This window comes from Lolium rigidum, chromosome 4, assembly GCF_022539505.1.
Source record: "Lolium rigidum isolate FL_2022 chromosome 4, APGP_CSIRO_Lrig_0.1, whole genome shotgun sequence".
NCBI lineage: Eukaryota > Viridiplantae > Streptophyta > Magnoliopsida > Poales > Poaceae > Lolium > Lolium rigidum.
Window position 1 is genome coordinate 171,566,808 of NC_061511.1, and position 12,462 is coordinate 171,579,269.

General features: G+C 47.9%; 1 protein-coding gene across 1 annotated transcript; it reads left to right on the top strand.

The window, feature by feature from the left end:
• Positions 1-5,523: 5,523 nt before the first annotated feature.
• On the top strand, positions 5,524-7,653 carry LOC124706328. Its single transcript, XM_047237985.1, has 2 exons — positions 5,524-5,791; positions 6,385-7,653. Exons 1-2 carry the CDS (start codon positions 5,732-5,734, stop codon positions 7,132-7,134), a joined length of 810 nt encoding a protein of 269 aa, XP_047093941.1. The 5' UTR covers positions 5,524-5,731; the 3' UTR covers positions 7,135-7,653.
• Positions 7,654-12,462: the final 4,809 nt, after the last annotated feature.

Here is a 12,462-nt window from a genome sequence, read left to right on the forward strand (position 1 = left end):
TAAACAACAACCAACGTTCAACCACAAACAAATCTCGGCGCATCGCCAACTCCTTCGTCTCGAGGGTTTCTACCGGTAAGCATCATGCTGCCTAGATCGCATCTTGCGATCTAGGCAGCCTAAGCTCTGCCTACGTTGTTCATGCGTTGCTCGTATTGAAGCCTTTTTGATGGCGAGCAACGTAGTTATCTTAGACATGTTAGGGTTAGCATTGTTCTTCATATTACATGCTTTCGTAGTGCAACCCTTGCATGTCTAGCCGCCCTTACACCTATCTTAGGTGTAGGGGCGGCACCCGCTTGATCATAGTTTAGTAGATCTGGTCCGTTACGATTGCTCCTTGTTCTACAAGGATTAGTTTAATATCTCGCAATAGTTAGGCCTTACAAGGGGTCGGAGGATCCAGCGGCGTGTAGGGTGGCGTTTGCTAGTCCTAGAACGGATGTTCCGGGGATCAACCTCGTGTTGGTTTTTAGGCCCTGTGTAGGATCGGCTTACGGTCACCGTGCGCGAGCGCGAGGCCCAATCCTGAGTAGGATGATCCGATTATGCGGTGAAAACCCTAAATCGTCGTAGATCTCATTAGCTTTACTTTGATCAAGCGGGACCACCATATATTCGGACACCTCGTCGAATCATGGGTGGATCGGCTCTTTGAGCCGATTCACGGGATAACTCGAGAGCCGATCGAGGCTCGTATTTAACGTTTACGTGTGTGCCCTGCGGGAAACTAAGCGAGGCATCATCCACACCTTCCCGACCGGGTATAGGTCGGGTGGCACGCCCTTGTGATAAACATCGGCGCGTGCGACCAGGAGGCTTTGCGGGCCGTCGCTCAGAGGGACTGGGGCCAGCCGCAGCCCTAGTTGTTCCCGGCTCTACCGTGTTGCCCGTCTCTGCCCGCCAGGGGGTTTCTGACGTCAACAGGGGCTTTCTTCCGATGCAGCTACGTCAGCTGCTGCCCCTGTCACCGGCCATCCCATGGCGACACGTCTTCGCACCGACTCTCGCCGTGCGAAGCAATTCACTGATGGGACCGTGCGATATGATCCTCGTCGGCGTGCCTTCTTCGCCGCTCCTGTCTCGCATCGCGATGCTCTTCGGGAGCCTGCCTGGCATGCTGCCATGACCGATGAATTTGTCGCCCTTCGCCAGAATAATACATGGCGTCTTGTGCCTCGGCCCTCAGGTGTCAATCTGGTTAGTTGCAAATGGATCTTCAAGACCAAGCATCGTCCTGATGGTTCTATTGACAAGCATAAAGCTCGACTCGTCGCTCGCGGGTTCTCCCAACAACATGGCATTGATTACGGCGATACCTTCAGTCCAGTTGTGAAGTCTGCTACGGTGCGCCTGGTTCTCTCCCTCGCTGTGTCCCGTGGTTGGACTCTCCGTCAAATTGATGTGAGCAACGCTTTCCTCCATGGATTCCTGACCGAGGAGGTCTATATGCAGCAGCCGCCTGGGTTTGAAGATGCTCAGTACCCTCAGCATGTGTGCAAGCTGCAGCGTTTCATCTATGGCTTGAAACAATCTCCCCGTGCATGGTACGCTCGTCTAAGTGCCCGATTGTTCCAGCTCGGATTCACATCCTCGAAGGCTGATGCGTCCTTATTTATCTTCTCCCGGGATGGTGTTCAGATTTATATGCTGGTCTACGTTGACGATATTGTCATTGCCGGCTCTACACCTGGAGTTGTTGATCGTCTGGTCCAGTCTCTCTCGGACAGCTTTCCCATCAAGGATTTGGGTCCCTTGGATTACTTTCTTGGCCTAGAAGCGTCTTACAATTCTGGGGGCATGAGCGTGACACAACGTAAGTATGCACTTGGACCTTACGCATCGTGTCAACATGGAGAATTGCAAGCCCACTTCCACGCCTCTTGTTCCTTCAGAGAAGCTTTCCCGTCATGGTGGTACACTGCTACATGCTGATGATGCATTCCGGTATCGCAGTGTTGTTGGCGGACTTCAGTATTTGACTCTCACAAGGCCAGGACATCTCCTTTGCTCGTTAACAAGGTATGTCGGTACCTTTCTCAGCCGACCGAGGTTCATTGGGAGGCGGTTAAACGCATCTTGCGATATGTGAAGGGTACACTTGATACTGGCTCGTGCTTCGGAAGTCCCGCTCTACGGCATTAGCATATTTGCCGATGCAGATTGGGCCGGGTGTGTTGATGACAGACGATCTACGGGTGGCTTTGCCATCTTTGTAGGACCGAACCTGATATCCTGGAGTTCGAAGAAACAGCCTACTGTCTCAAGATCTAGTACTGAGGCTGAATACAAGGCGTTGGCAAATGGAGCTGCTGAAGCGATTTGGCTAGAGTCTTTGCTTAAAGAACTCGGAGTAATTCAGCAGCGCACGCCCATACTATGGTGTGATAACTTAGGGGCAACATATCTGACCGCTAACCCAGTTTTCCATGCTCGAACGAAGCACATAGAGATCGACTTCCACTTTGTGCGCGAGCGTGTTGCAGCTGGAGCTCTTCAGGTCAAGTTTATATCTTCAAGTGATCAGCTAGCTGATGTATTTACTAAACCAGGTACCCAACAGATGTTAGACCGTTTTAGATCCAATCTGAATCTTGTATGTAAAAGTTCAGATTGAGGGGGAGTGTTAAAATACGGTCTGTATAGGTGTATTTATACATATATTGTAACCTGTTGATGTCGGGAATGGTGTTTTGGCACATGGGAGCATATGCTCCCTTTATTTTAAAATACATGTTGCATACATTTTGAAATTTCAAAAAATTAAAACGAAAAATTCGAACGTACATCTTCATGTGCTACGCGCTCACAAAGTTGTTTCATAAAAATCCGACTTGTCGTGTGACGTGTGTAAAAAAGATAAATTTCAATGCTGAAAATAAGGCTTTTCAGGAGATAAATTTTCTCTTTTTTACACAGACCACAAACATATTGATTCCTCGCGAAACTTGACGAACGTACGTATATTGTGGAGATGTACATGTAGAATTTTTTTTCAAAATTTTCGACATTTCGAAATATAACTTTTTGATAGAGGGAGCATATGCACCCGGGAGCCGAATTGAATATCCGGTTGATGTCTATATAAATAAAGCTGATCACGTGGTGGAGATACACCACGAAACCCTAAACCTATTCTCAAACTCGTGCTACATACGGAGTACTGCCACAAAAGATACACCATTAACTTAGGGTTAGGGATGACATTAATTAACATGTGGATGCTAGCTAGCTTGGTCAGCAAGCGGTTACGCTTGTTTCAAATTGGTCTCTCTCTTCCTTAAGCCATGTGTGAGCACACTTCAGCTTTGAACTAATCTATGGAGTACTCAAAAACTGATCGATGCACTTGGGCAGAGCCCGTTTTTGCAAAATTTGAAACTCAAACTTCTGAGTCTCTAAGAAATCTGCCGAATAATATATAGCTAGAATATACATTGAGGTTGTACGCCAGAAATTTATTTTAAAAGAAAAAAAGTTTTACAGGAAAATGTATTTTACTCATATATGTAGTCAGATTTTTTTTTTCTATAACCCAAAACAGAATGAGTCTTGTGCCAAAACTTTTTTTCCGTAAAAGGTATAAATCAATATGACGAATATATCAATTACACACAAACTCTGCCCAACAAGACGTCCAAAGACATAAAAAAAAATGCACGCAACCGAGAAAAAAATAGAAGTAGAAAACAAATACCCATCGCAGTAATGAAAAACTCGCAACAATAACGCTCTAATCACCACCTAAGACAACACCCAGACTACAAAAGAGTTAAAAGAGTTTGTCCAAAAGCAATGCCTCCATAAAGGAAACAATGCACAAGAGTTGTCGTCATCCGATTGAAGATCTTAGCTTTTCACCCTTGATAAACTCCGATTTTCACAAAACAATTCCCTCAATATGACCACTGCCAGGAACAACCAATGAGGCTAGACCATGAACTTTCACCCTGAAAATCGCGACACGTGACCGAAGAGCAACACCAAAAAATGCAGTCCACATGTGCTGCCACCCCCTCTTGGCAAGGGCGTAGCTGCAAGTCACCAAACACCCTCCACACAGGAAGAATATGTGCATCAATTCTTCGACGCAGTGAATACGCCTCTCCGCCATTGCAAATCCGATCGCGGCTACTCAAGACTTTCTCCACCCGTGTCGATATCATGAAAAACTATATTTAGACATGTCCGATGACACCGATAAGAAAGCGAAGCTTCGCGCCACGTCCTCATGAAGCCACACTGGCTAAAGATGAGAGCGTGCACGGCCGGATCAATTCCGATCTAGATATCTAGTGGCGCCATGCGTCAAACGGCGGAAATTTCCGAGAGAAAGACCGAAATTCGCCGGCGTCTAGTTCGAGGTGGCTGACATGAAAAAGATGGAGGTCGGACTTGGTGCTCGAAGAACAACAGGGCCATAACGCATTTATTGTTCAATGCGGACAAGGCCCTACGCGGCCATCCGCAACGGAATGGTATGGCCGCCTTGGTCTACGGCAAGAGGCCCCGTCCAGGCCATGAGCTCGCCAACGAAGCGACCACCACCACGTTGTCGATGGAGAAGACGCGCGCTCGCGCCGCCTCCATCAATTCACGCTGCCGCTCCTCCCTAAGCGTCGCATCCCCGCCAGCCGTCACGTCACGTCCCGTGCGCCGCCAACCGCCGAACTAGGAGGGGTGGGAACCCCGCCGCCACTGACGCCTTCAGGCTTTGCCCGGCGAGGATTGGTGGGAGAAAGGGAGAGCCTGGAGGGAGGCGGTGGGAGGAGGATTCCCGGTGGCTCTGGGTGGAAACCCTGACATATACGATGTACACGTTTTTCCTATATTGTGGGCTGCATTTCCGTGTCCGTGGTGCACACGGTGCACTGGAGTTGCCAAAAAAGAAACCATCACACTGATTGTTCGTACCGTACTAACCTACTACACTCCTATCAGCCTAAATTTATCAAGAACGGCCAGCATAAATTCGAAAGCACGGCCAAAGCGTGGCGAAGAAGAGATACGCATATATGCGGGGCTAGGGGGCCAGTAGGACCAGTGGACCGCACAGTGCAAGTGTTCAGCTCAATCAGGTCAAGTGGGGTGAGACGTCCAAGGCGGCACTCGCTCTTAATTAAGGAACGAACACGTGCCCAATTCGCAACGAAGGAATCGGCCGCGTCTGCCGTCGGGGTGCATTTCCCCGGGTGCGCCATGCGATTTCGTCTCGCCAGTTTAACTAATCCCACCTGAGGTCACGGGGGAGGAGGATTAATTAGGCACCAGCTCCACTCCTCGCACTAGTTTAATCCAGCTGAGAGAGTTTTAGTTTTGTATTGATTGATTGAAAGGCACTTTGCAAATAACGCATCCGCTAAGGCGCTGTTAATGGAGGGATTCTGATTAGTTAATCCGGCGATTAGGAGGGGCGGAGAGAGGAGGGAGAAGACGACTTGGTTTGGTTTTGGTTCGGCCTGGGTGGACGACTGACTTGGGACGATAAGAACGAGACACGCGCACCCAGAGACGGAGACCCCTCCCATTCCCATTCCCATTCTCCTTCTAAACCCCTCCTCCTCCCCTCCGTCGTCGTCTGCTACCTCTTCTAGAGTTCCTTCCAGCACCTGTCCATCCGTCCATATATCGTTTGCTCCGCCGCTCCGCTTCCACGCACACCAACCGCCTGCTCTGCTCTTCGATTCCCCCGAGGCCCCATCGCAAAAGAAAACCCCTCTAGAGTTCGACCATGGCGATCGACCACGAGTCCCCGTTCAAGGAGCTCCGCCTCAAGAACAGGAGGATCATGGTAACCCCCCTTTCCCTCTCCCTGCCTTGACATGCCATTCCTCCGCTGATTGCTTCAAGTTTCTTTTCCGTTTCTTGCCTTCTCTGCTCGTTTCTTGCCTTTCTGGGCAGAAGGAATCAGAGGAGCCGGTTCCGTTACTGTTCTATTGGGCCCGCGGATTGCTCTCCGTGTTGGGGGTTTCAGTTCATGGCAATCCCGTGAGCAATGGCGGTCAAAGCGTTAATCTTGTTTCCCTGTCCTCCTCCCTCTTTACTGGCCCCCGTTCTTCTGCACCCGGCCGCAGTTAATGGCGTTTCAGTTTTTGTTTCCCTGGCCCAGCATTTGGCCGCGGTCCAATTTGGGGACCAATCCTAGTAGTCTTCTCTGCCAAGAAATCAGCGCGCGGCTGTTCTTGCTTTTTCTTCCCCTGTTTTGATTCATTCATTCCTCGCTCTTGTTCTTGGTTTTCTTTCCCTCTTTTGATTGATTGATTGATTCATAGCTGCTGATTGGTCTTATTGACAGCGTTTTTCTTCAGGTCAATCCATGTTTGAATGTTAGTACATGGAGTAATTCTTTTCTTGAGCTGACCAATCCACGGTTCTGTTCTGCAGGGAGGCGGCGCCCCTGAGCCAGACGAAGACGAGACCGAGGCGCAGGCGCAGGTGGCGGCGCACGGCGAGGACCAGCACCAGCAGTGGCCGCGGTGGCTGCGCCCGCTGCTCTCGGCGCGCTTCTTCGCGCAATGCAAGACGCACGTCGACTCGCACCGCAGCGGCGAGTGCAACATGTTCTGCCTCGACTGCGCCGCGGGGGCCGGCGCCGGCGCCGCCGCGCTCTGCTCGCTCTGCCTGGCCCACGCGCACCGCGGCCACCACACCATCCAGATCCGCCGCTCCTCCTACCACGACGTCATCCGGGTCTCCGACATCCAGCGCTTCATGGACATCGCGGGCGTGCAGACCTACGTCATCAACAGCGCGCGCGTCGTCTTCCTCAACGAGCGGCCGCAGCAGAAGCAGACCGGCAAGTCTGCCGGCGGCGGGGGCGGCGGAGGGAGCGCCAACCTCTGCGAGGTCTGCAGCCGCAGCCTCCTCGACAACTTCCGCTTCTGCTCCCTCGGCTGCAAGATCGCCGGCTGCTCCTCCGACGCCGGCGGCGCCAAGGCGCGGACCAACAGGCTCGGCGGCCGCGCCAAGGGCTCCTCGGAGTCGGAGGCGGCATCATCCTCCTCTTCCCTGCGCAATGCCGCCAACCACAGCTTCACGCCGTCCACACCGCCACCGCCGCCTCCTCCCGCGGCCAAGCGCCGCAAGGGCATCCCGCACCGGGCACCCTTCGGCAACCTCATCGTCGACTACTAGCTAGCCACCTGCAGCCATTGGCAATCCACATGCCCAGTTGCAGCAACGGAGTGAATGGAATGACAATGCGGCCACCACTTCGGTGGCCGCCATTGCCTGCCTTTGGTGGTGCTTCTCGATGTGGATTCCACCATTAGCTAGCTAGCCTTTCAGTCAGGAACAAAGCAAAGCAGGCAGGCAGCAAAGGTTGGATGCATGGACACACAACTGAGAAAGTACCACCACCCTTTTCTTACTGCTTAATCATCATCATCACTAGGACAGAAAGAAATATTGTTACATTACAGAGAGATTACTGTATATGATTATGGTCCTGCTCTATTACTTCTTCTATACTATTAGACTTCAGTTTTGTGATGTTTTTAGGTAATAAGCAATGCAGCTGTAAGCTAGCTAGAGTATCTGCAATTGCCACTTGTTAAACAAGTTTTGTGATGAATGGCTGTGGTTAATCAGTAGTGCTTTCTTCATCTGTAAATATGGTTTGCTAGAAGAGGACGACTGCTTGTTAATTATTAAGTGCTATGTTGCTCAACTTTCAATCTTCTTTCTTTATCGGTCAATGGATTACTTCGGATTTTCCTTGTTCTTCAGTTTGTTGATCCTTAACTATGAGGCATCTGCAAACTTGCTTGACACTGATGTTGCCAATTAGCAGACGCTGCCAAGTTAATGCCGCCCAACAAGCAAGCTACTACTAGACAGCTTGCGTTGATACAGGGGAAGCATGAATGTGATGGCCTGATTAATTAAACTAATCCTCTTCTTGTTCTTTGCTCCTCTGTTTGAATTAAACTAGACCAAATCTAAACACTTGTGATATGATAGTGATTTGCTGGTCGAGCAACCAGGGGTGGTGTGGCAGCATAATTTGCTGAAGCCGACGTGGAACTAGAATTGTTTGCACTGAAGAGGAGATGCCATTTTTTTGCCTTATGGAACCAAGTAATCGCAGGAAGCATCTTTCTATCTATATGTAGTGCTGCAACTTTGCATCACCTACTGAATTTTTTCTTTCTCTGCCCTTTGAATCAATCCTTTCTAGAAGAATCATCTTTGGTTTCTCTATCTTCAAAGAATACTCAACATTGTTTATATGCAAAAGAACAAAAAAAAATTGTATGTTTGTGTGAATTTTCCACGAAGGGAACAACAACGGAAGGCAGCATAAGACTTTTCCCCTCAGTTTTAAAATAGCAAAGCCTTCTTCCGAAGTGTGGTGGATGTCGATGTAGATAGAGAGAGACGTGGATTGGGTAGAAAGATGCTCTGCATTGTAGGATTCGGTTGGTTCGTGCCAATCTCTGCCAAGTCAAACTCAGAGACGGTACAGTGTCGAGGAAAAAAATAATGACGCATCAGACATATGCATCGTCAAACATTACATGATTACATCTGAATTTTTCTGGCGTCCTACAAATGAGCATGATGCTTCTCCTGCTATGTCCTTGTGAACTATGGGTACCATCAATTATTTGGAAATTTAAAAGACGAGTGTTAGACAAAACTTGTGATTTATATCACCATGCATAGAAGTTTATCGTTCCGAAACTTCATCTAAAACCGAAAACACAGTTGATGAACGAGACAGTACAAGTATGACGTCAACCTAATACATCAATTGCTATACAAAAACCAAAACAAAAATATCAGGTCCCAACATAAGGCAGTTTTCTACATGACCAGCCCGCACACAACAACATGGTGCATTGGTGCTTGCCAAAAGGAGTTGTTTCGAGGCTCTGTAAAAATTCGACACAAGTAGAGCTGAATTCGTGCCCATTTGAGAAGGTGTCTAGGATGTGAGAACTGGTCCCGATTCACCCGGGCTGGCTCGGACATGGCTCGAGTAAGTTGGATGCATCACCGACGAGCTGGTACGATACTTCAGTAAAATCGAGATTTGTGTAGATTGCTTTAGCATATTGCGAGCGCATATGTTGATTTTTCCATACGTATATGTATATTGTTGCAATTGCTTTACACATTTGTTGTGCATAGCTTAAGTTTTGTTGCAAATCTCTTTCTTCGTTGTTGCTTCTGGTATGTTGTCTTTTCACATTTTGGGTTGTTTTTAGAGCACATGTCGACTTGTTGCACATCCATATTTTTTTGTCTGCTACGAGTTATAAGATGTTCTAACTTTTCTTGAGTTGTATGTATATCTAGACGCATTTCGATATATATGTTCACTTGTATATAGCCCACATTAAATATCCAAAACATCTTATAATTCAGGATTTGTGATTTCTTTTCCTTTTGCGTGGGTGTGCTTCAGTTGTTGCAAATAATTGAATGGTTCTTGATAGGGTCACATTCAAAATACTACGACGACAATGTATCGATACAAAAGAAAGTGTTGCATACCCGCTTTTGTGTGAAAAAAGGCCTAAGGTCATATATTATCTGAAATCAAGCCTTACAAGAACATCTTTACAAGGAAAAAAAACACAAGTTCTTGAAAAGTTGAGTGCCATCTTCCTTCCGCACCTTGACGATGCGCCGTGAGCAATGCTCGACACCGCCAATGACGAAAATTCCAAAGTTCATCTTTTGTAATTAGATCGACGGCTGATGAGGCGATTGGTTGGGAGCTACTCGCCTAGCATCGACCGTTGATATAATGTATTCCCTCTGATCCATAATAAGTGTTTGATCATGGATGGATCGAGGGAGTTGTTATTATAGAGTTTCTTTTGTGTGTTCTAGACTACTTGCTAGTAATTAGAGATAACATGAAAGCAACTCATTGGAGATATCATCATCTCATCTTTTAATCTTTTATCCGTAGTGCTTGTCTAATAATAGAGATATAGTATCAAAGGACTATAATAATCATGTTTTTTCTTATCCCAAAAGAGAAAAATCGCCAGATGCTTGCATTTCGATGTTTCTTTGGTGAGCATTTGCGAGACATCCGCTGCGGCGCCGGTACGGAATCCGACGGATGTGCACGTAGCAACCTACTCGCCGTGTGGGTTGCCATGACACACGGTTGCAGGTCCTACTCTCGCCGTGGGGCTCCACACGCGTGTGTTGGGACGTTCACGTCGACGTGTCGCCGCCTCATCAGTTGCCACGGACGCGTGTCGCGCCTAGGTGGCGGCTTCGCTGGCTTGGGGCGGGGCTTTGGGCTTTCCGGTAGCCGCCGGCCGGCCGCGCGCCGCCTTTCCTTAACCCTGTCTTGTCTTTAACGCTGTGAATGAATGCAGGAAGGAAATGAGCTGGACCGATCGATCGCTCCGATGGCGTCATCCGGTGCGTCGGCGCTCGCCGTGCGGGCCGCGGGGTCGACGTCGACGTTGCTTGTTTGGTCGGCACGAGTCTGGAGGAGCTGCACTTTCCTCGCCTGATCGATCGCCTCTGTTTCAGCGATGGGATGCCCCGTTTCGTGTCTGTGTGTGGGTACGTATCTACGCGACATCATCGTCCGAGTGATAATAGGCCACACCATGATTCATGCTGCTGCAGGCAGCGCTGCTGTTCGTGGCTGCTGCTATGGCGCCACGTACGCGCCCAGCTAACTAAGCTGACTCGATCGACCACATAGCTGGATCGAGATCGATCGATAACCCAGCAGTCAGCAGATAACTAAACAAAGGTATCTCGCAAAAAAAAAGACTAAACAAAGGCTGTACAGTTCTCATAATTAACCAGTCCGCTTAGACTTTTCTTGCAGCGCAAACAAGGTGGGCCCAGCTGCTTTGACTGACCGGAGTACGTGTGGTGTGGTGTTAAACTGTTGATGCACGGGCATGCAAGTCAGTCAAAGTCAAAGATACAAGGTTGGAAACAAGACTTGGACTTGACTTCCGCGCCAGGGCCAAGGCTAGGACGGACTGCTTCGTGCCTTCCTGCTTGCTCGCTCGCGAGGTCCGTCGTCTCTTCTGCCGGCCATCTTGCTCCACGGAGTCCACCCTCCATCCATCTCCATGCCCTCTCAAGTCTCAACCGGATCAATGCCAATAATTTAGCGAGGGCATGCAACTGATATGACGGCAGCGCTTAGTACGGATCGGAGTCCTATAAGTACATTCACAGAATTTGGACTCTCTCGTTTAGTACAAATAGCTTGTTTCGAATTTTTTTTTCAAACAGATGGCATTACGGACACGGAGTTTCAAAAGTATCCGAAGAATCATGTAAGAAATGTTGTATTGTACCAAATTGTACAATTCCAATTCGAAATACCTTATATTTTAGGCTATGCAAAGTTAGCAGAAGTGTTTCTTTGGTTGCTCATGCTTGATGGTCCAAATATCCGAGACATTATGTTAAGCAAAAAATGGCATCTATAATTAGGCCATAAATGGGTACTATGCAATATTTCGGTGCTGGAGACGAGGGATCACATCTTCTTTGAGTGTGACTTTGCCAAACTTGGTTGGAATTCACTTAACATTTATTGGGATATGTCTCTGATTTTTATGGACAATTTTGCTCATGCTAAGTTATCATTTGATGGCCCCTTGCTTCTTGGAAGTGATTGCTCGTGCTACTTGGAACATTTGGAGAGCTTGGAATGATCTGAATTTCAAAAAAAAATGCATCATTCAGTCGATGGAGAGTTCGCTGCCAGAGTGATTGATGTTACGTCATTATAAAACAAAAATAGCCCAGGTTCAACCTCTAGTTGACTGGCAGACAACTGCCTTTAGTTAATCCCCATGTTGCTTCTTTCCCACTTAAACCCCCTTGATGTAACTCTTTTCGTTGGTGTATCCATATGCAGTTCTTTTTCTTGGAGTTTTAATATTCCATGTGTCTCAAATTATTTGACTCTTTTTCGTTTAGATATCGAACGTACCTAGAAAAAAAACTTGTCTAGAAGTGGAGTCAATTAATTTGGGATGGAGGAGTGTAAAATTTATACCGTGGGAGATTCCCGTGCGGTAAATGCGTAAAAATAGCAAAAGTGTAGATCTGAAGTACTATGCAATGTTTCGGTGATGGAGACTAGGGATCACATCTTAGTTTAGTGTGAAATCGCCAAATTTGGTTGGATTTCACTTAACATGTATTGCATACGTCTTTGATCTTTATGGACAATTTTGCCCAGTTATCATTTGATGAGCCCTTGCTTCTTGAAAGTGATTGCTTGTGCTGCTTGGAACATTTAGATTAAAGGCTCCACGAGCCCGACTTTAAATTAATAAAGCCCACAACGGCCAGAGTTTACAAGATGCTGAAAAACAGCTTACAGGCGACGAAAAACAAGCACTAAAAAGAAAAACATTGAAGTGAAGCTTGATCATCGACGCCATTGTCCCGCGCTGTGAACTAACTGAAGAGGAAGCGAGGTATAGGAAGCACGCCACGGAGGACTTG

Bases quoted from the DNA above. Each gene is read 5' to 3' on its own strand.
- LOC124706328 (XM_047237985.1), top strand. From the start codon at position 5,732: ATGGCGATCGACCACGAGTCCCCGTTCAAGGAGCTCCGCCTCAAGAAC. The intron at 5,792-6,384 runs GTAACCCCCCTT...TCTGTTCTGCAG, and splicing joins TCAAGAACAGGAGGATCATG to GGAGGCGGCGCCCCTGAGCC.